Below are 23,268 nucleotides of genomic sequence, written 5' to 3'. Positions count from 1 at the left end.
CAAAAGCCATCAATCACTTTATTTTTAAGTATATCCTTTCTATCAGCATTCTCAGCTTTGAGCCTTTAGCTTCAGAAGGTACAGACTAAGACCAGGTTAATTTGTTGTTTATTTTACGAAAATTTAAATCTGATGTAACCACATGACTCCAGAAGCTGATATTTTCATAGTCTGTTTTAATAGTTAACAGGGTTGTTTTTTTCTTGAATGCACAGTACCTTTTCATGTGTAATTTACTGTTAATTCTCCAATAGTCAAAATATTAATGCTAATAAGAAGGTTCATTGCTACTTACAAAACAGCTTAAATGTTTATGTTAGACTGAAGCTGAAGTGAACAGGCCTTTATACCGAAGCCCTTTAAAAACATTTCCAGTCAGCCTCTAAGCACAACCTTCCTGTCACTGCTTAGAGATATGTAACTGTAATAAAGAGGTGGGGGAACAGGAAAAAGGATTAAAAAAAAAAACAAACAAACAACAAAAAGAGGGCAAGGGGGGGACACACACACTAAAGAAAGTTACACAAAAAGAGAAGAGAAAAATGGCTTAAAGACAGTAACTATAATAGGGGTGGGTCAGTCTTTTCTCTTTTTACTTTATAAAATAAATATGGGAAAGAGGACACAGCACAATTTATTAAGAATGAGAACAAACCTTCAGCACTCCTACAGCTTTGACCCCACCACGACAGACACCACTTCTCTTTCTACCGTATCACCAATCCATATTCTTTATTTTCTTCCAAAATTACCACAATTCCTAGAGGATTTTTTATACATCATCAAAACCTTGAAATGCCATTCCATTATAGTCACTATGAAATGGATTGCCAACTCTAAGTTTAAATTTTGAGAGCAAAGTCGATCATTCTACAGGAACCTTCCCTGTGCTAATGAAACAAGCCTTCTCTCCTTTTCCATAAAGACCTGTTCCACAAATATCCAACAAAATATTGATAATGAGGGCTAAACTTCTTGCCCTGTTCCAGCTACCCCAGCAGAATCCCTGTTGTGGATGTAGACATGCTAATGAAAGAAAGCTTTTGCCAGCTTCTGCTGTTCAAGGAGGCAGCACAGCACAGCAAATGAGGTCTCTCCATTAGGCTGTTCTCACAGAGCTAGAGTAGCTGATTCTCTGTAATACACAACAGTCAAAACCAAACAGTGATATATTTAAAATTAAAACTGAGCTTATCAATTAAATGGTAGGGAAAAGATTCCTCAGGTGTAACACTACCCTACAGATGGGAAACAGAAAATCAAGTGGACAGAAAAGTATAAAACAGTTGAAGGAAATGAGGAAGATCAAGGGAGAAAAAAATGCAACTTCTATTAGAATTCCTCCTTTAAAATGGTATTGTGTGTTGGTTTTTTCCCTTTCATATCTTTGAAAAGCTAAACACTGTCTTATTAGCTGTAAATATAAAATTCACACTACTTTCAAGTTTCTGAGTCTTGATCCAACACAAAACAGTTTACAGAATGGGTGATGAAGACTCTTATGAAACATCTTAAAGATGTTTCATCTTTAAGGAAAGGTCTTTATAACTCCTTCAGATGCGTGAACATACACTGCTAGCTACTTTATAGAGTGGTTAGTGTATAGTCCGCTGAGAGAGCTATTCCCATATAAAAATATTTCTCAATATTGATTTTACATTATAAATATGATAGTGACTATTATTGCTAAAACATCAGCACACAGTGAAAAGAATATATATTGAGGCAGGGAAATACTTTATAAGGTCATAGTCACATAGCAAATAGCTAGGAAATACTAAATTGTTAAATGAGCTGAGGTCATTTAATAGAATTATATATATGAAAACTACATGTGCGGTACCCAAAGTTAGCTCCATATCCTGCTTCACCATCCAACTATCTTTTTATATCACTTCTATGAAAAACTCAGTTCAATCAGTCAAATAAACCTTTCCCTGCAAGCCGATCCCAAATCTTCTCACCAAGACTTAACGTTTCCTTCTCTTAGAAATTCAAGCAAAAGGAGCATTGTTCACTAATCTCTTGTATTTCTGAAATGTACAGACCTAAAAGATGTTCACTCTGGTTTGACACTGCTCTTACCGCCAATTTTGGACAGTGTAAGAATCTTCCATTGCTTTTCTGTTAAAATGTGAAATTTATTTCAGCTAGCGACTTTATAGAATGCAGCTAAAATATGCATCTACTGAAGGGAGATGGGAAAAGGCACATGCCTTCTAACTGGCTAAGAGGTTTTATTTTTGAAGAAGGATGAGGAATTCACCACCAAGGAACGGGCAAACGGCTTGTGCTGTTCTCTCAGGGGCAAAAACTTGCCCTGAAGGTCAAATCTGACTCATAGGCCACATATTTTATAGGCTTGCCTAACAGTTTGCTCTACTTGACTAGTCTCAAAAGCAAACTTCATAACATTTTATGCAAACATTATACAACCTGAAGTCTGAGCTGTAAATCAGTAAAACTCACTTAAACCTGAGGAACCTCTGCCACAGGAAATAGTCTTAGTTAAAACTCTGCTGTAATTAACATTGCTAAATCTTACCATTTTCTCTAAACAAGTGTCATAATATTTACAGCTTCAGACTGAAGTAAAAACATGATAATTGAGATACTACATAGAATTTGAGGGAAACAAGTTTAAAAGTAAAATTTAAGCCTCTAATTTTCATGGGTCCAGACATAAAACTCAGAATTTGAAAGCTCTTGTGTTAGAATGTCATGGGTTTGCACTTCATTATCACAAATTTCAAGTGCAGTCTCCATACAAAAACAGGTTTCTCACATTGCAGAAAACTACAGTTCATTTAAAAATAGTTAATGTTCACATGGCAAATAATTCATCATTCTCTTAAATCAAGCCACAATATTTCTGGAGGCCTACCTCATCAGTATAATGAGTTAACAAACCATTATTAGAAATAGCCTGAGTGACCACAGATGTTTGACATTTGAATGTTTTTCAAAGGGATCCTTTGCATTTCGATTGTGAAGAATTTTTTTTAAGGGGAAACAAAAAACCACCACCATCACAAAAACACACAAATAAGTCATAGGCTCCTGTTTTACCTTGTCCTTTACAAAAATACCTTCAGGGAAAGGTACTTGTGGGTACTTTTGCATTGCAGATATCACCAGAATGCAGAACAAGTAAGTAGTATTCAGACCTTTCCTCTGGATAGCTATTTAAAGAAGAAAAATGTTTAACCATAATTACTTAACTAAGCCTCCTGCTGTGACCATGAGCGTCTCTTCATCTTTCACTTTTTTAATCAGTAAATACAAAATTCAAAAGAATAAAAACTGTTTTGGCTCTCTAAATTTTGAAGAATTTAATTATTTTGACATACACACAACATACAGTACTACTTTTCAGCTGTAAAAGCTTACTCTAAGCATTCCACACACATAACACCAAATGTAAATAAAATTCAAAAAGAGAAAATCTAAGAGAATTTTTGCCATGGTTTAAGTTCAAGACATTTTTGCCAGAAAACAGGTTCCTAAAAGTACGACTTGTATGACGATACTTTCACGCACTTTGTAATTTGGTGTTTTCTTTGCTAAAAATGGCTACCTGAATACCGTTAGTACTGAAAATAGCAGACTGAAACCACACTGACTCATTGGTCTTGTAGTATAATATTTCACGTAGAATGTGGTCAGAGTTTTATTACTCTTTCTCTTTAAGGAACCACGACAAATATATTGGACTTTTTACCCTATACGAGGAACTGATGAGGAAAAGAATATAAATAGTCTTTCCCATCTAGGCAAAACAGCACATTAATTCTGAGACAGTATGAATACAACAAAGGAAAATATTCTTAAATTAAGATACAATTTACTTCAGGCTCAAACACAGCAAGCACAGTAATCTTCACGTTACTGGAAGAATTTCACCTTTGTCTGGTACTGATGATTACTGCCATCCAAGCTTGCTCAGCCTCAGACCATAAATTCAGATGATGTTCTGAGAGTCAGAAGTAAGGTAAAACAGAAAATGAAAGGCTCCAGGTAATCCTGGCTACTAGTGATACGCAGAATACACGCATCTATCTTACGGTCATCTGCTGCAGTTTAAAGTTCTCACTGAAGTTTGACTGCGGTTCTCTAAGTGGATCAACAACAGCAAGAAGTTTATTTCTCCACATGGAGTCACCACAGAGTATGCAAATTCCTCACCTATCGCAGTCCATCATTAACTGCATTGCTTCAAAACGTTCAACCAAGTGGAAGGGGAGAGGCTACTTAGATAATATCTGCACCCCACAGCAGCTCTGTTTACAAGTAAGGGACTACTAACTGTAGTGACTCTCGGGTCATTCCACAGACAACTTCTGTAAATGCCAAAGACCCAGTCTTAAACTCTGAAGAGACTGTAACTGTAAGGATACAGCTAGCTGTGAAAATGCCTCTCTTCCCTGGAGAGGATTAAATGAAAATTAAATGAAAATGCTATGGTTGCGCAACAATGAGGTATGAAATTCCTTGGATGTAAAATTGTCTCAGCTGAGAGGTTTGATCCCAGAAATTCCCAAGGGAAATCAAAATGGCAAGAAGATGGACACACTTCCAGCAAAAAAAGACCTATCTTTCTTCACAAGTCTTCCAGGCAGAGACTGGAAAGAGTTCATCATCATTACCCATTAAAAAGGGGGAGGGAAATCTAAACAACCCCAGCTGAATCATCAAGACTCAGATAAACAGTAGCGAACATGAGCTCCCGTTGCATACGTGTGCACCAGCTGCCCATTCTGGTTAGTTCATTTGGAATACTGAAGGCATTTGGTCTCGTCGTATCCCGATAGAAGGAACTTCTGATTTCTCATTTGTATTTCAGCCTACTACAAGAGCACTGTTATTCATTCTTCTCCTCAGCTTTACCAGGTGCACCATCAGTAGGAGTAAATCCATGGGTCTTTCACAGGCCCTAGTTCTTCTGATGCACAACACACTGGCCTGCCTTCAAGCCAACTAAATTGCAAAATTTTGTTAAACAGTATAATTTTCACTACCACCTTTATGAAATGTTTTATCTCAACTGGCATGAATACTCCGAATACGCCGTACAACATACTTAGCTTTTTTCTAGTTTATAGAATCAAAGTGGTATTTCACTACTCAGTAGCCGGAAATTTGCCTTGGTGTAACCCCAATAGGCAGCTATGAGAACATTAACTCTTTTCCAGTCAAAACCAGTAAAAAACTTTTATAATAATCACATTATATATCACATTTTATCTCCTGTGTTGTGCTAAGGGAACTAGCTGATGAGCAGTATTTTTAGAGAATATTTTCAAAAATGCACGTGTCGTCAGCCATCTTACAACTGGTTGGGAAGAAGTTACAAACCCATCAGGCTCCTCAATAGGCATGAAAGGAGTTTTTTGAGGACTTTTGGAACTGAAGTAGTGGGAGATCTGCCAGGTCAGGGGAAGAAACAGAAATAACACAGGCTGCTGGGGAAAGGATTAGAATCTCTCCAGCAAAGAGGTTCTCAGGGAGGTCCTTCACACCTCCATTACTTCTACTGCCCAGTTCCTCAAAGATTTATCTTTTTTAAAGAAGGATCTAAATATCAAATACTGCATTCCCGTATTTAAGTATTGAACTGATTAAGGTTTTGTTCATTCATAGTCTTACAATTTTTTCACAGCCACATGAAGTGAATACCTGGTATATTTGGAACATTGTACAGAAATCACTTCTGTAACTAGAAGAATACACCTTTCAGACTCAGCAATATATTTTTAATCATTTCCATTAATCTACTCTGTGCGATTTTTGTACTCACACTCAGTTACACTGCAAGAAGAGTGTATCTGTCATACTTTCTAGCTTTGAAGAGAACCACTTATCTCAAGCACTTTGCACTATTTTTAGACAGAATAAACAGTCATCTGAAATCACAGTAATTGTAAGATGACTGTGCACTATAAATTAGCTAAGAAAAGATATATGGATTAATATCAAACAAAAAGAACAGTTCTAACAGCAGATTATCATCTTCTTGTTGGGAAAAAAGTCCCAAACCCAAACTGCATATTTTAAACCATGGAAATCATTCACTTAGCCAGTAGGAAAAGGGAATCTCCAGATGTTAAAATTAAATAGTCACGTAAAGTAAAAATGTCAACATAAAAATATATAAAACAAAAGTATAAAAAAATCTAGGTTTGTATTTCAATAAAACAAAACACGATAAAGAAGAATGTAGTAAATAAATTAGTGGGCACAAGAACATGAAAAATTGTTTAATCCCTACAGAGCTGAATGAAGCATCCCTTTCTCTGAAGAACCATTCTTATCAGGAGGGTGTTTCATGGAGGAGAAAGAGGCAATTGAAGCTAGGAAATGATGGATAGCAATGACCTTTCTATCTGTAAAACACGGGCATATTTTAGGTATTTAATCTTGAGAATTGGATTATTATTAATCAATTATTCATGAAAATTTGAATCTATGGTAGATGTTTTTTGTTTTCTTAAATATCACATAGCTAAGGTCCTGCTTGAGAACTGGAAAGGAGATTAAATCCTCACAAGCAAATAGTGTTTGAGACTGGCATTTTCTTCCTCCTAAACATTCCTTCCCCTGCATAACAGCACACACTGACAATAACCTAGTACCCTCTGTAAAAATTCTGGCTAAATATTCTGAAATCCACCTTTATAGCCTTTTTTTTCTAAGTGGGGGGAAAAAAAACCACCCAACCTTTCTCAAAGAACAAAGCAGGGCATTGTGGTAATGTGGAGCAGCAAAAACTTCTATGGCTTCATTCCTATAGCCCTGCTGCATGTTTTAACCTCATTCTTCCTCACTTACCAAAGGTGAGTGATAACAGAAGCAGAACATCTCCATTACAGGCCACCATCATACAGTGAAAATAGGCAGAATTTGTCTGCAGATATTTAAAATGCACTGCTGAATAAGAAGGGAAAGCATTCTAAGGTTCTCTTGAAAAAGAGAACCTCTGCAGACTGAAATAAAATGCAAAATACGTGTGTGTCTGTGAAGGGAAAGGAATAGGTCTCAACATTGCCTTGAAGAATAAACGAGATGAAAAACCTAAGCTTATCCCAATTTGGGGGAATCACTATGGGAAAGAGACTCTCCCTTACTCAGGTTCAAAACTGAGGATATGGATAGCAATGGCCACCTTGTGAAGAGTAAAGCCAATTTAACACACCTAAAACCACCAACTATTTGGCAGTTCTTCCTGTTCTCAAATACTCCCTTAAAAAATGTACACCCTATTTCTAGTCTAACTGAACTTCCAGACCTTAAATCTAGTTCTCCCTTTGCCTGCTACAGTTGAAGAATTGTCTTACCAAATTTCTGTTTGTTGCTGTATCATGCTTCTTAGGAACTCGGCAAGCCCCTCTTTATCCTCCTTGTTAACATTAAACAGATTGAACTCCAGGAGTTTTTCCACAATAAGGCATGTTTTCAACTGCTCCAGTCATTCCTGAGATATTTGTGGTTCTCCCCTGACCCTTCTCCAACTGAACACAGTATTTCAGTAATAGTTATGCAAGTGCATGAACAATTAATACAGAAAGGTAATATAACCATTTGCTTCCTATTTAGCTCTCCCCTGTTTATATTTCAGTATACAGTAACCTTTTGAAGCAGTGGTGCACTGGAAGCTAATGTTCCTCTACCGTGACTGTCAAGCTCTTTTCAAAAATGATTAATTCGTTGGCTGAAGCTTCCCATAAGATTACCCATTTACCCAGGATATTAAGAACATTTTCACATGGGGGGAGAAGGGATGCTCCAAAGGAGGTGGGGAAAAGGCTAATCTGGGGGAAACTCATAATCTAGAGATTAAAAAAAGGGGGATTGAGAAAAGGACTGCAAAGGCAGGGCAAGGTGAACTGAAAATGTCTTACTGTGGAAAGCAGGGGCAGCATTTTAGTTTATTGATGTTGCCTGGTGTCCTGGTTTCAGCTGGGATAGAGTTAAATTTCTTTGTAGTAGCTAGTATGGGGCTGTGTTTTGGATTTTTGCTGGAAACAGCGGTGATAATGTGGAGATGTTTTAGTTGTTGTTAAGCAGCTCTTACACTGGTCAAGGACTTTTTCAGCTCCCCGTACTCTGCTGGGTGCACAAGGAGCTGGGAGGGGACACAGCCGGGACAACTGACCCCAACTGACCAAAGGGATATTCCATACCATATGATGTCATGCTCAGTATATAAAGCTGGGGAAGAAGAAGGGAGGGGGGACATTTGGAGTGATGGTGTTTGTCTTCCCAAGTAACCGTTACGCGTGATGAAGCCCTGCTTTTCTGGAGATGGTTGAGCACCTGCCTGCCCATGGGAAGTAGTGAATGAATTCCTTGTTTTGCTTTGCTTCCGCGTGCAGTTTCTGCTTTACCTGTTAAACTGTCTTTATCTCAAACAATGAGTTACCTCACTTTTACTCTCACGATTCCTCCCCCGTCCCACCAGGGGGGAGTGAGCAGGCGGCTGCGTGGTGCTTGGTTGCTGACTGGGGCTAAACCAAAACACCTGGTAAACTGAGTTCACAAGTGCAAAAGAGAAATCATGCATAGTGAAGTCATTACAGAGTCTCTAACACTGGACTTCGTTGTTGGTATGCCAATAAAACTGATTAATCTACTTCCATAGAATAGCAGGATAAAACAGCTGCAAACAAGGAAAACCTTGGAAATTAAACACTGGAAATATTTATAAAGTGAAAACTAAGGCTAACACAAATAGAGTATGTATCAGCTGTGAGGGTGGAAAACAATCTGTATGGGAAAAAAAGAAACTGAATCAATCATTAGGATAGTGGTAAATGGTTGTTATGCCTGAGAAAACAGAAGTATGCCCTCTCTAAAAAATTTAAAAGAAATAATTTTAAAATAGACTGTAATGATCAAAACACTGTTTATTTCCAGCCTCAAGCTTCTTTTAATATACAATATTCTGAAAACTTTAGTTTAGTGGGGTAATAGATCAGGTTGAATCACAGCCATCCGGAGGTATCATACTTGTTACGTAAGATGAAATACCTAAGTAATGTTTGTGATAAACAAGCTTCTCTTTGCTCTACTTGTTCTATTTTTCAAACTCTGGTTACGAGGTAGATCAAGTTGTAAGATTTCTGCAAACTACAAGAAGTACTTGTAACTGAGTCAAATACTGTTCCTCAATTCTTTTAAGTAGAACAAACTTCCCTACTCACAGCCACAGCCCAAAGAAAAGAAGAAAAAGAAGCTGCTTTAATTTCATCATTTTTGTTTCTTCTATCTAGAAGACCTTAAAGGTTTAAAAAAGCATTAATTTGAAACAGAGAGAGGACTGCATCATAGCAGCTACTCAAACATGTCTCATAATAGAGCCACTACTACACAAAACTCAATAATCATTAAGACTAGGAGTCTCAGAAAGTTCTAGCTTTCACCTAAACTTGCTTTTCACAAAGTCAAAAGTAAAACTACTAGTGACTCCAGGAGGAGCACAGTTATGCATACTGGAGCAGTACATTATACTCAGAATTGTATCCTATCTTTTTCCCTTTTTCCTTTTACATTTTTAATTCAGCAACAGAGAACACTCTCATCACAGAGACATACAACTGTATATAACGGTCAAGTCACTTTGCCAGGGACTTGCACCTTCTGCTGCAATTTCTACTATAATTTGAAAAACATACCTTCTCCTCTCCCACTTCCCCAGTGGGGCGACTACAGTATGCCCTTGCAGTTAATGGATAAGAGGAAGCACAGCATTACCCTGCTGTCCTTGGCCCTTTCCTCCACAGTTCATGCAGGCTGCTAACTGCTACCAAATAAATCTGCTTTCCCATGGGTCTGCCAATAAGGAAGCCTCTAGGAAGAGGGAATGAGAAGTAGGCCACTCCAAAAGCAGCAGATGTCATATGCACCTTCCCATGTCCTCAACACAAGCACATAGCAATTGCTGGTCCAGGGATAGTTAGGTCTAAAATAATGATCTTTTGGAATTAGGTAAACTCTCAAACTGTGAAGGAAAATTCTTCCTCTTTATAGCCCCCAACAGTTATTTTTAAATTGTTAGATAAATATCTGACATGATAAATTCAAGTTTTCTTGTAAAGGATCTAGACAACTGTTCCATGCAATAAGGATTTACATATTTCCTGGGATTCATTATTTAGATAAAAGAGTATTAACTAAGGTTTGAAAAGAACTTAAAATGCTAACACAAAGTTCAGGAGAAGTTGATTGTATAGATAAGGTTTAAAAAGCAAACAAACAAACAAACAAAAACCTAAAAAACCCCAGATAGCTCTAGAGAAAATCACCAGTTATAGCAACAGCAGGTTCAGAAATATGAATTTACCCCACTGTGTATCATGTAGCACATGTGCAATGTAAAGACAGACTGACCCTGAAGTGTGCGGTCAGACAACGATCTGAGAGACCTGGAGCACCACTCAGCATTTAGTCCATTTGCTTTCTGAATACACCCTATAATTAGAGAACAGTTTCTCATGCTGCCCTTCCCTTGAGTAACTAACCTTCAAGCATTCACAGAATTTTAAAGGAGTATTAGCTCTGGCAGTTAACAGAAATATTTTCGCCTCAGGAAGGTGCAATTGTGGATGATCTTTTGGACAGCATATGACCTTCAATTCAAGACAGAAATATGGGAATAATCTTGCATACCTTTTTGTTTTAAAACATCCAAGACATACACTAGGAATGTAGACTTGTAAAAACCGATTTAAAAAAAACCCACAAGTCCATAGCACTTAAGGCCTAAAACCTTGTCTTACAGCATTCTTCTAGTTTTGAAAGGACTAGCTACTTTAGGTTTCAAACCTCTGACCAGTACTCAGTGTATCTGGAAGCAACTGCTCTCAGCATAGTTTACTCTGCCACTTAAATGTATAACCTGTGAAATCAAAGGCAATGACACCTAGCACAGTTGCATACTGCAGTCGTGCTGACTAAATATACAGATCCCATTATGAATGATAAGAGAAGAATGTAACATTAAGGCTTTAACATGTAGGTGCTACAGAGGTCTATATTATACTGCACCACTCAAATCACACCTGTCTTTGAACTCGTTGCTTATGCATGCTGACACAAGTCATTCTGGGAAATAAATTCGGTAGGCATGCATTATAGTTGCAACACAATTGCATTTGACACACATTTAACTGAGTCAACAGGCACTATCCCGTTACACTGCGAAAGCAAGCCTAAATGGCAGCAATTTGTTCTGGAAATACTCACTTCTGATGAGGTCACCATCAGTGCAATTTCCCCAGACGGACTGGTCTTGTATCTCTGGTTGTATACTTTGGTTACTGGAAGGCTGTTTTATGTCTTTATCTCCTGCCGCAATATTCTCTTGGTCAGTTTTTTCTAAGTCAAAAGAAATTTTGAGATATTATTTTCTATGGTATTTTTCCTCTATGTAAGCAAAACTCATCTTAGAAAATTAAAAACAAGACAGCATAAACTAGAACTTGTCTTAGCATCTCATGTAGTTTCCTTAGAAATAATTCCTGATAAAGTTCATTTTTAATTTTTCTTGTCCAGATCAAAATAATTCCTCTTTAAGAAAGTCTTTCAGTCATACTGTGTTTAATCATGCAAAATAATATGGAGCAGGTTTTGTAACAACAAGTTATGGCTGAGTTTGTGTATATTTAGTTACCTTCCACAAAATGTTCAGATAAAAATATGAATTGCTTTGTCACACAAGAAAAAACATTTTTGACCACGTACATGTGGCTCTGACATATAAAAGCCACAAAAATTCCACGGAAGTCTGTTCCATTTACAATTGAATGTATAATTAAAGACAAATATTGAAACTTCAAAATTCATTAATACAGAAATTCAGAAAATTTATTATAACACAATTACCTATTTTTCATCCAAAAAACCACCCTTTTAAAAGCCATTCCTGAATAAAAGTCAATGTTTAGCCTATGATGAAAGGACAAATTATTTCTTCTCTCCAAGTATATGCAAGATGCAGGGAAATGTCCATGGTAAGGTTAGTTGAGGGATTCTTAAGTTTATTTCATGAGATAGCAGGTCTTGTTCCTTTGATGATTTCACCAGTTAACACACACACACCTGCATTTGCTCAAACCGAGGTAAGTGACAGCTTTCAAATTCGCACACAAAAATCTTTCTGTTCTTGATTGCTACAGGTTTTCCTACCGGCATTCAAGGAAACATTTCCAAATCTGGAATTGCTGTGTTCATTATTCACAGTGACAGATTATCAGTTTATATCACTTACTCTAGGGATCTGTAGAACACTACATATTCTCAGTATCGAGTATTTCTGAGTATATGTACATCATTTAATATTTACAGTAAATCTAAACGAGCAACTGTTGAAAAGCCTGTTAGCTCTGTTTATTTGTTTCAAACAAGAATGTTTTTTGAACCACTTATCACAATGTAACAATACCGTATCCTCTAGTAAACCAATGATTCAGGCCCTGAGACACAGAAAAATCACTTACTGCTACTGCGACATATTAAAGGTTAGTTTCTTTATGTAACCAAGAGCAGTTTGATTTTAAATCCTAACTTTCTGCCTTTGTTATCCACCCTATTAAACTGAGGCACTGAACATCACTCAAAATAATATATGCCATATTGTACGTATAGTAGCATGTGCCTTCAAGCACTGCTGCTCCCCTTGTATTAATTTCTACCTCTGAAATATCTGACCCGGCTACCTCCCTGGTACTTATCTCTCAGCCCTCCTTCCCACCACCATTTCTTCAACAACTTGTCAATATTTCCTCAAGCCCACCCAGAGATAAACTGTTTCACTGGGATTGCCATAAAGTTACTGAAGTGATTGGGAAAATATACATTGACTTCAATGAGTTTTGCATCTTGCCTTAATGACTTAATCTCGCCTAGATACTCATCCTATCCAAAAAAAACCACCAGATTTTTTCAACCCCTTTGACAGACATTAGATACAAATTATTTCTACCTGATACCTATCAGATACAAATCCAACTGTATTGAAGGATGATGATTTTGCCGGTGCAGTTAGGTATTATGTTTCAAAAGTGTTTGAAAAGTGCCGTGATATAGACTGAATCAAAAAAAGTAGTATCCTGGAGAGAGCTAGTGTAAAAGCACTCTGCTTTTCACATAGAGTAATCTTAAATGAGCTATTTTAAGAGATTTTGCTCTTAAATTACTTTTCTGCTGTAACAGCACCAAGATTGCAACAATATCTACCCGGCAGAGGTAGTACAAAACTGCAGAATTCGTACAATTTTCCTGTACAGGATACAACTTTGCAGAGCCCTACTATTTCATGTAGTAAACAATGAACAGCTCTAAGGAAACATTAACGTTAATATTGTGGGGACCTGAGTGTTCTAGATTATATTTTTAACCAAGAAATCTGAAGGACAACAGAATACAGTCATCATTATTCACACAGATTTAGTTTTCCTCTGCTTGTTTTCAGTTCAGTATCTTTTCTTGATTTTTTTTTTTTTTACTATGTAGGCTGCATGCATATTTTTAACGTTTACTTTTCTTATTTTAGCTGGATATGTCAAATGGCCAGTCAAAACTATGTAAACGATATTAACAGTTAACAAGAAAGAGGTTAAAAAAAAACCGCAAACAAAGAAAACAATATTGCAGTTGAACCCCAAACAATTTTGACAGGAAGTTTACAACAATTAACATTAATGAGTTTCTGTTCTTTGATCCATTTAATTCACATGAAGACTTCCCCATGAATGCGTATAACAGAGACCTATACCATTAAACATGTATTTGGTGTCTTTCTTTGCACTCCAGAATTACCCACTGGAGCAGCTAATCTCCTGGCAGGTGCTGCTCTGTGGGTGTGGTGGGCTGACCCCGGGCAGCGGCTAAGAACCACACGGCCACTCCTTCCCTCCCCAGCCCCCAGCGGGACAAGAGGAGAGAACAAAAAGGGCACAAGTGAGGAAACTTCTGGGTCAAGATATAGTTTAATAAATGAAGGAAAAAGGAAGAAAAAACAAAACAAGTGATGCAAAGGCAGTCACTCACCACCTCCCACAAGTAGACCAATGCCCAGGCCAGTCTCTAAGCAATGGCTACTTCCCCCAAAACCTCCTCCCCTCAGTTTTTATTGCTGAGTGTGGCATTATATGGCATGGAATATCCCTCTGGTCACCCTGAGCCATCTGTCTGGGTTGTGTCCCCTCCCAGTCCCCTGCCCACCCCCAGCCCACTCGCTGTGGGGGCAGCATGGGAACAGGGTAAACCTTGACACCGCACAAGTGCTGCTCAGCAACAGCCAAACCACTGGTGCGCTATCAACCTTGTTTTAGTCACAAATCCCAAACACAGCACCACAGGGGCTGCCATGAAGCAAATTAATTCCATTCTAGCCAGATTTAGTACAATAAGGCTTTAGAAAAAGTAGACCTTAACCCACGTTTATTTTCATACATCCCTTCTGATGCATCAGGACACTGAATATAGATAAATACTGGTGTCCCGATTAGTTATTTTTTTTGAAGGTGCACTAGCTCTCAGTTTTAGTACAAAGGAAGTTCTTGATTATTCCCTTATAATAAACAGCTGATGATGGGATCATAACTTCTTTTTTTATTCTAGAAGTGCAACTGCAACATACCAACTACACCCAATCACACAGGAAGACAGCCCCAAGAACTTCTTGAGCCCATGTTTTTTGATGCCATTATTTTTGTGTCAGGTGCGTAAGAATAGTGATGAGTAGTTTATGAAAGATAACGTATTTATGAGTCCAGTAAGAATCAACGCAATGACCTTAATCTTCTCTGATGTGCCATGCTAGTGGCAGAGCAGCTTTAATAAAGCCTACAGCTGGTACAAATACTAATGGCTAGATCTGGCCATACACAAGTATGGCTCTTTTCTGCTGCATATTCAAATAAATTTGAATAAACTGTTCTAATCAAGCTTAACTAAGAATATTTATGTAATACTTCCGTAGTATTTTAGCTTCTCCTTTCTTTAGTACACTCATGTGACTAACCTCCAAAACTGACAGCCAAGAAGAAAAAGAGATACTCATCTTAGCAGTTCAAATAATGGAAAGAAAAGACTCACTATGTTCTGAGTCTGGCAGTGCTGAGGAAGAAATCCAATCTCTCTTCAAAACCACAGTAAGTTACTCCAGGTCATGTCACAAAAGCAACATAGTCTTCTTACCTACCATGGTTCAGCCCCCAAACTAGCAACCTGTGTGGCTCTGTACCTCTCCTAGACTAACAGCAGTCCCCAGGCTGAAAAGCTTCTAGCCAAAAGCCCTGTGGGCGTGACACCCACACAGAGCACCCTGTGATTTATCCTGAAGGCAAGCATGGGCACAAACTATTTGTGTAGAGGTTAATGCAACTTTAAGGTTTAAATAAGGGAGAGAAACAACATGCTGGCAAAGTATATACTTGAGATGGTTAACAGCCCAAATCATATCTATATTACAGACAACTGGTAAGCCACTTCTAGTGAAAAAAATTATAATTTTAATCACTTCTCAATATTACCGTTTCATTAAATAAGTGAACAAAGTTAACTCCTAATTTTTTGTAATTTGGGATTATTAAAGTATATATAAATCACTTTTATAGTACATAAATTCATTTTACCACAATCTTGTTATATTTATTTTTAAAATTACACAGCAATACATGCATTTCATAGCATCAAAACTTGTTTTCAGCATTGAGACTACTGTAATGTTGATTGTTAACTCCTGTTTTATTTTGGAATACGTGCCTCTGGTTACATTTCTTTGTATCATGACAAATACATTTTACAAGACTCCACCAAGAGAATAGTGTCAGCAGTCTGAGTCAGCAAGAAGGCTACTATTACAACAGCCCTATCAAAAAGAAAATGTAACAAATAGCCAGAATTGTCAAGAAAGACTTATGTATAGTTAGGCAAGAATAGTATACAAGGGAATCTCTTCAGGTCCTTTCCAATCCTGTCTTCTATGCCTTTATAAAGGTGCTGGGATATCGATCAAACTAATTCCTAAAAATTTCTTCACCCCAGTGAAGTAGCCCTATTTTCAGAGCTATATTTATTCTATCGTCCTGTATGATAACATAGAGTGGACATTGAATTAATACACAAAACTGATACAAAATGCAAAAAAGACAGGTACTGGATGTGCATTTGCAGGACACACCTCAAAGAGCTTGTCTTTGACAGATAACCAACTCTCCTTCTCCAAGTGCTTGTCCATTGGTACATTCGCACTCCAGCTGTCCACATGCGCCCTGCTACATCTCGAGTTTACTCAGAAATGGGTCTCGGTGTGTTCACATGTGACATCACACCTTAATGCACCAGTAACTACGTAATAGTCTCTGAACCCGCAAAAAAAATGAAAACAAGTGCCCACATTAAGTGGGCTGTATGTCCTCAGAGCGTGATTGCCAGCTGATTTCTATTCATTAGATGACACATAAGCCTATATACTGACTCAGCCATCTCTTCCAAGCATGTGAACTATAAAGTGCTTGACTAGCAACACGACAAACTGGTCTTGAGAAACAGGTTTAGAGTTTGTCTATTGACATAGGGACACTGTGGATGTAAAAGGAGTTTAAAATCCTGTTGCTGCAACAATAAAAGCCTTTGTTGCTATGATGCATTCATTTTCTGTTCACCAGCAATGTGGTAGACAGCACCAAATAACAAGTAAAGCAAAATCAACTGCTGGAAAAAGCTTCTGGAAACCTTAGTGTATCCCCCTCATCAAGGGACAAGCAAATGGACTGGCACATTGGAGTCATTGTGACCTCCAAAAATGCAGAGTCAGGAACAGTCCAACAGATTTACTGTTTAGGGGCAGAGAATGATGGAAGCACAGAGCAAAGCTTACTTAGTCACCTAAATTTGACTCAGCTGCTGGGATGTAGACATAAATCCTCAGAAGGCCTGAGTTGTCCCTGAACAAGTAGACGCAGATTTAAGCATACATATGCAAAGCTCCAACCATCCCAAATGGAATTTTGTCGTTCAAAGCGAAGAGAAGTTACAAAAAAGAAAAAAAAAAACCAACCCAAACACAAAAGTAGATCTGTGAGGAACCAAAAAGCTGAAGAATGTTTCCAAAAGGAAAGATAACAAAACAGTTCTCTGTCCCAAGCCTACAGCAGTTGGGAGGGATTGAAGAGCATGTGGCAAACACTGCATTTCTAGCACTTCCTTTGTTCGTTAATATCCTCGCTGGCAAGGAACCACTGAGGATGCTATTTCCTACCGAAAATTCCACTGTTCACAACAATAACACAAAGGAACCGCAATAATACCAGGTTTCACAATGCAGCCATTAACAGCAACACCCACCACCTACTTCATGAAATGCCTAAAACTTTTAGGCATTTTACATAACAAGTACATTCAGCTGCCCTATTCGTGTAACATAATGCCTACTCCAGTTTATGATTTGCCTGAAAAGATCTCATTGTATTAATGACTGGTTGTACAATCTAATTATTATTGATAATCCACAAATTATGGAGTTGGAAGCCTCTATTTAGAGGTTTGATTGTTTTAAAACTAAAATAACTAATTTGTTTTCATTTTATTTCAGTAGCGTTCACTTAAATGTCTCATTGCTACTTTCAACAGCCTAAAAAATGCCACTGAAAAAAACCAGTCGCTTAAAATTAGAGCAATTCAACTGAACTTCTTGGAAAGCTCTTACACAGAATTTTCCAGGTGGAAGCTATGGAACAACTATGAATGTACTACAAGTTTGACAGCCCTGGACAAATTTCAGTCATGATAAATTAAAAACTAATAGCAACATGCAAATAGGTACACTGCAATATTAAAAGCATTAAAAAGTTCAAATACATAAGTGACAACTTCTTTTCACAAATAATCACACTAATTGTCATGAGGTCAGTTATAAATTTATGTCATTCATCCAACGATGAACAAAACTAGTTTCACATAAGTGCTAAGCAATACTCAGTGGCTATGGCTGCATTAGCAACAGCATGAGCCAACAGAAGTGGGCCTGTACAGTGAAGGAGTTGATTTTAAGGACACATTCCATGTTATACATGTTCCAGGGACTTTCTAGTTTGGACTAGCTCTCAGATTTTATCTCAAAGACTGAAGGTATTAGTGGCTGGAGTGCATTAGGCACATTCCTGCAGTGCATCTTTCAGATTATTTTGCCCAAAGGGAATCCATCCAGGTCACTCCCCAGGATCACCCCACAATCCACACCAAAGTGGGGGCGAACAGGAGGTTCACTTCAAAACTGCATTGCTGATCCAAATGAAAACGCTACCATAACACACCCATCGCTGGATGCTACTTATTAGGAAAAAAACAAGTGTTTAAAACAAAGTCTAACTTCTGAGGCCCTGGGATGGAATTTGAAAAGAATTATTCTAATATAAAATTAGCCTATGAGATGGCACAAAAGTATTTCAAATTTGATGCAAGACCTTTATAGTTAACTCTGTAAAATACAAGTCTATCACACCCATGTGGACATGAGTCACTTTACTGGAACAGCATGCACGTGAAACTGAAAGCAGGAGTATATTATTATGACAAACTAGAGTTAGACACTTTTGAAAGTTTTAGCTATTTTAGTCAGTAACGTTCAATAAATGCCTCAGTACTGACAGACAGCAACGAAACAAATTAACACGGGTTCACTCAGCTCCTGTCAGATTGCAAGTAGGAACACAAATATAGAGAAGTATTTGGTATGTTTGAGCAATCTGAGTGCACTGGTTAACCGTTAAAATAAAAATCCATTACTCATAACACTGAGGAACTGCCGGTAAAGTGCAATAATTATGGTGATAGTAATCATCGTTGCCTCAAGAATGTCCAAACATTCCCTGCAGTAAGTCCTGTCACCCCATCCCATCTAGGTAGCACGTTCCTGTAGCGCTCCTCATCATGAAAACAGTTAACCACAGAAAAGATTGAGAGATTTGAATCACAGTCTTGAAAAGGAGCACACGCTTTTTGGACTTTTCTGAATGGAAGTGTTAGTGCTGAACATGGTTTCTTCAGACACCAGATCAGAACTGCATCTCCATCCAGCAACAGTGACATGATTTGCACCAGAGAGAACAGTCGCTTACAGAACTTGACCCTTAATATTTCTACTAGACTTCTCCATCCTCCTCCCTCACTTCATTAAAAAAGAATAAATTCTAGTGGATTTCCATCATCTAAAGAGCTACTAGTAAGTTCTTATAGTTGAAGTGCAATTATCAGTCTCAATTTCATAATATGTTTTTTATTATTATTTATTTCTAAACTGAGACAGAGAAATGTTATTCACTTGTTATTCTAAGTTACATTTAGTCACCAACACACAAAGGTAAAAGCATTCCAAATACTTTATAGATGATAGTCCTAAGTTTTCTAAAGTGTGGCCTGATTCTCTAAATGTAGCTCCATGTTCATTGAATTTCTCTCTTGCATCCCATGGTTTACTGAAATGCAGAGGATTTAATGAAAAGTCTACCCATAGCCCATAGTCCAGGCAATAATTACAACATAACCTCTAAAATATGAAACATTTTCCTTAAAGCAGAGAGGCTAACAGTCACTAGTTGTCCCACTCCTTGCTTAGGGACGTTATTTCAGGACCTACCAGTGGAGAAAATACTTGATCACAGCCAAACTGAAGTGGTCTGAGCATAGATATGACACTAGTCACAGACTACATTACACAGCACATAGGTAGTAGTAGTCATCATTTGATTCCAAGGCCTGTGGAGCTACAGGAGAAGAGAGATGGCAAGATTGGGATCTTGAACAAGGGTGCACGAGTAGAGGTACACGTTTGGAAGGATGTGGCAAAAATTACCTAGAGGTTTGCCGAAATTAGGTTAAACCTCTCATCATGTAGCCTGTACCTTAGAGCAGCAGACTCCGTTGGCACAGATAATGGTTTAAAGTCTGAAGCTGAGTGTTGATATTGCCACAAAAAAAAGATGCTATGATTTCATTTGCTCTCTCTCACAGCTCGCTAATTGTGGAAGGGCACAGTTCAATAACCTCACTAATATTTATGCATTAATTCAGCAATGAACTAACAAGGAAGAACAGTGACAGAGCAGATGTTGAGAGAGCATGTTGGTTAAAGTGCTCACAAAAATTCTTTTGAGTTGCGAAAGCCAGAGCATGCCACATCTGTAGGCCAAACTGTGTCTCAACCCACATCCACAGATGATGTATATCCCTGCGATCTACCTAAGCCTTATAACTTTTGTCTGGCTTTTAATTAGATTGTGGCATAGCTATTTGTTGAATATTTAAAATGCAACTGAAGTCTCTTTTCCTTTCATGGAAAAATACAATTCAGCTTCAGCATCTGAATGTATACAATAGCAAGCAAAAGGAGCAAAAGGATTTTTTCATTATGCCTCACAGAGCTAGAGAAGAGAAGTTTTTTCTCTAGGATATAAGATATCTAGACCAGTTAAACAAATGTAGAGAGCATAGTAAAGTGTGCTCTTACCAATCAAAAATTCTTTCTCTCTAGAATGCACTGAATACTTCCCTATACATAAAACATAAGCCACCTTTTTCTGATTAAGAAATCTTTACTCCTATGTGGACACAGATTTCAACTATCTCACTGTAAATATATGGAGTCATCACATAAATATGATGAGGCGAGTCTAAGTAAAGTAGTAATTATTTCAAATTATTGCAGATTTTTCCAAATACCTCTAGCCTATTTCCAGAAATAATATGAATTCCAACCACAGCTTTAAAAATTATCGCCAAATTCTAGAGAAGTCAGTGCACTTTTGGATGTCCTGGGGGTAGTATAGAAAGAGAAGGGGGTGTTGAAAGTCCCAGGCATATTATCTTAGATCTTCAGTCCTGGAATATCTGGACTACCTTACCCTGTAACCACACACTGCAAAGCTGACAACAGAAATGCTGGAATATAGACTGGAAACGTTATGAACTCACCTCTTCCTCTTTCCACCCCCATTTCCCCAACAGACTTAGGCTAGAAAAAAGCAACAAATATCCACAGTTATCCTTAAATCTAAGTTCATTAGAATAAAAATTATGTGTTTGAATGCTGAATTCTGCAAAAATAAAACAGCCTTGTCTTTCTGTTAACTATATATATGCTTTAAAATTGAGCATGTGCCTTGAAAGGTGTGGCCAGTGAGCAAACCTGAATCAATATATTACACTTGTTTTTACCTCACCGATCCCTAAGAAAGTAACTTTATAATCCTCCACCTCAACAGCTGTGAGCTGTCATTGTGTCATTCAGATTTTCTGCACATAACTTGTCCATGGACGGATCACTATTTGTTTCCTTACTTTTCATAAAAAGAAGAGCATGAATTGAAAATCTTACAAAATGGAATCAGGTAAGACTTTATTTCATAGTGAAAACTCAATTTAAAGTGGCACTGTAAGAATGAGACCACTTTCCAGGCTAGTTAGTTCACTGACTTACAACTTCAGTAACTGCAACGTATGGCCTACATGCAGAATTTAACCAGTATGGCCACTTGATCACATGATAAATAAAATCAACACGTTGAAAATAAATATGTATCACAGACACTGACAGTTCTGGCAAAAAAAAAAAGATTCTACCAGTGCAGTTCTGCACGCTTGTTCTTCTGTATCTAATATTTTTTTATTATTATTTTTTACTGTTTAGAAGTTATGAGTCATTCTCTAGGACAAAAAAAAAAAACAACCAACAATAAGATAAGTATAAGCCAATTTCATATGTTACCCTGCCAGAACATTTTTCACTTAGCTACGGATGCTTTCTGGTTTCTCAAATGAGTCTTCAGCTTTGATTTCACACAGCTATTGATTTTCCAAGTTACAAAACCAAGACTGCATCTTTAATCCACAGTTGCACAACTGTGTTACCAGGCTCTGCTCCAGTTAACCACTTATGAATAAAGTTACAGTTTTTGAACAAGCTTATTTTTCTGTTCTTCAGAGACTTTTTAAACTCCTGTCAGAATTCTGGGAAACAAAGCTGTAGCTGCAAATGAAAAAAAAAAATTAAGTCTCACCTTCACAGACCAGGACTCAAGAGGCAAAACATATTTCCCTATTTTGAGGATAACCTACAACACACCTTGTCAAACTTCCCTAGGTGAAGGTGACCAGAATACCAGTGTATTTTGTGCAAATGCAAATAAGACATAACTTAAAGAATTTATCTTTAAGATGAATGTACTTTTAAACAACCTTTTGAACAGCTGACACGAAACAAGTTAATACTCTGAGAAACTGGTTTTAGCTGCAACATCACAGAATAATCTAAGAAAAAAGAGCTAAGTGACCTCCAACCTGAAAAACCCTCGTGCTCCTGGATCAACTTTCTCAGTTTACTGCAACACCTGAAAAGAGAGCGTTACAGGGAAGAGCTCTAAACACAAACACAACGCTGAGAAACAAGAAACAGATTTTTAATGACCAGCATCTGCCTCTGAATGACTGCAGTTTTTCAAGCACTGAGATCCGGTGCTGACATCAGTGCATCTTTTTTTTTCTTTTTCTTCTTTTTTTTTTTTTTTTTTTGTTTTCATTTTCTACATAGGAATTTCTGGTTAAAACAATAAAGAGGTGGAAATGAAAGCGTTACAGAGTTACACCAAGGAGGGGAGGTCGGGGGGAGGGGAAAGAGAAGAGGGGTTAAAACCCACAAAACAAATCAGTAAACGTATCATTCAAATAGAAGGCGCAACAATTACAGAGAAACTTTAAAGCAACTTACCTCGAGGGAGAGAGATCAAAGAGCTGTTTTCAGTCGGAGCTTGCTCTGGCCCTTCAGGCCCCGGAGGAAGAGGTTCTCCCACTTGGGACATCTGCCAGCTCTCTCACCGAGTAATAAAGAGCCTGCACCCCCCTCCAACAAAACTAACACGCGACCCTGAAGGAACAAGCAAATGAAAGGGCTCGTTAATGTATTTTATGCAGAAAACTCACGGCTCGAGGGCGAGGGATTGAGGGACACCGATGAAGCGGCGGCAACTTTGCGGCGCGGCGGCAGCGGGCGCGCCGCCCGCCCCCCGTGGCGAGCACCCGCGGGGCCGGGGGGCGGCGGCCGCGGGGCGGGGGCGCCGGGGGGGGCGCCGGGGGCCCGGTGGGGGGGGGGGCCCGTCCGCCGCGGCGGAGCCGGCCGGCAGCGCGGCGCGCCCTACCTCCGCATTTCCTCCCGCTCCGCCGCGGCGTCCGGCCCTCCTCCGTGCCCCGGCGGCGGCGGGAACCTCCGCGCCG

At 38.3% G+C, this 23,268-nt stretch overlaps 1 protein-coding gene across 2 annotated transcripts in view; it reads right to left on the bottom strand.

Moving 5' to 3' along the window:
* MDFIC (MyoD family inhibitor domain containing) overlaps positions 1 to 22,905 on the bottom strand; it is a 51,191-nt gene extending 28,286 nt beyond the window's left edge. Inside the window, exons 1-3 of one of the 2 annotated variants that reach the window (XM_075081102.1) lie at positions 22,766 to 22,874; positions 22,466 to 22,594; positions 11,242 to 11,373 (exon numbers count right to left, since the gene is read on the bottom strand). In XM_075081102.1, coding sequence (XP_074937203.1) covers positions 11,242 to 11,373; positions 22,466 to 22,577 — 244 coding nt within the window. In that variant the 5' untranslated portion in view covers positions 22,578 to 22,594; positions 22,766 to 22,874. Of the gene's footprint in view, positions 1 to 11,241; positions 11,374 to 22,465; positions 22,595 to 22,765 lie in introns of both variants that reach the window. The other variant, XM_075081103.1, reaches the window with a different exon arrangement.
* Between the last annotated feature and the right edge of the window lie 363 nt (positions 22,906 to 23,268).

The sequence above is a fragment of the Phalacrocorax aristotelis genome, chromosome 1 (genome assembly GCF_949628215.1).
Source record: "Phalacrocorax aristotelis chromosome 1, bGulAri2.1, whole genome shotgun sequence".
Lineage (NCBI taxonomy): Eukaryota > Metazoa > Chordata > Aves > Suliformes > Phalacrocoracidae > Phalacrocorax > Phalacrocorax aristotelis.
This window is presented reverse-complemented; position numbering and strand designations above follow the sequence as displayed.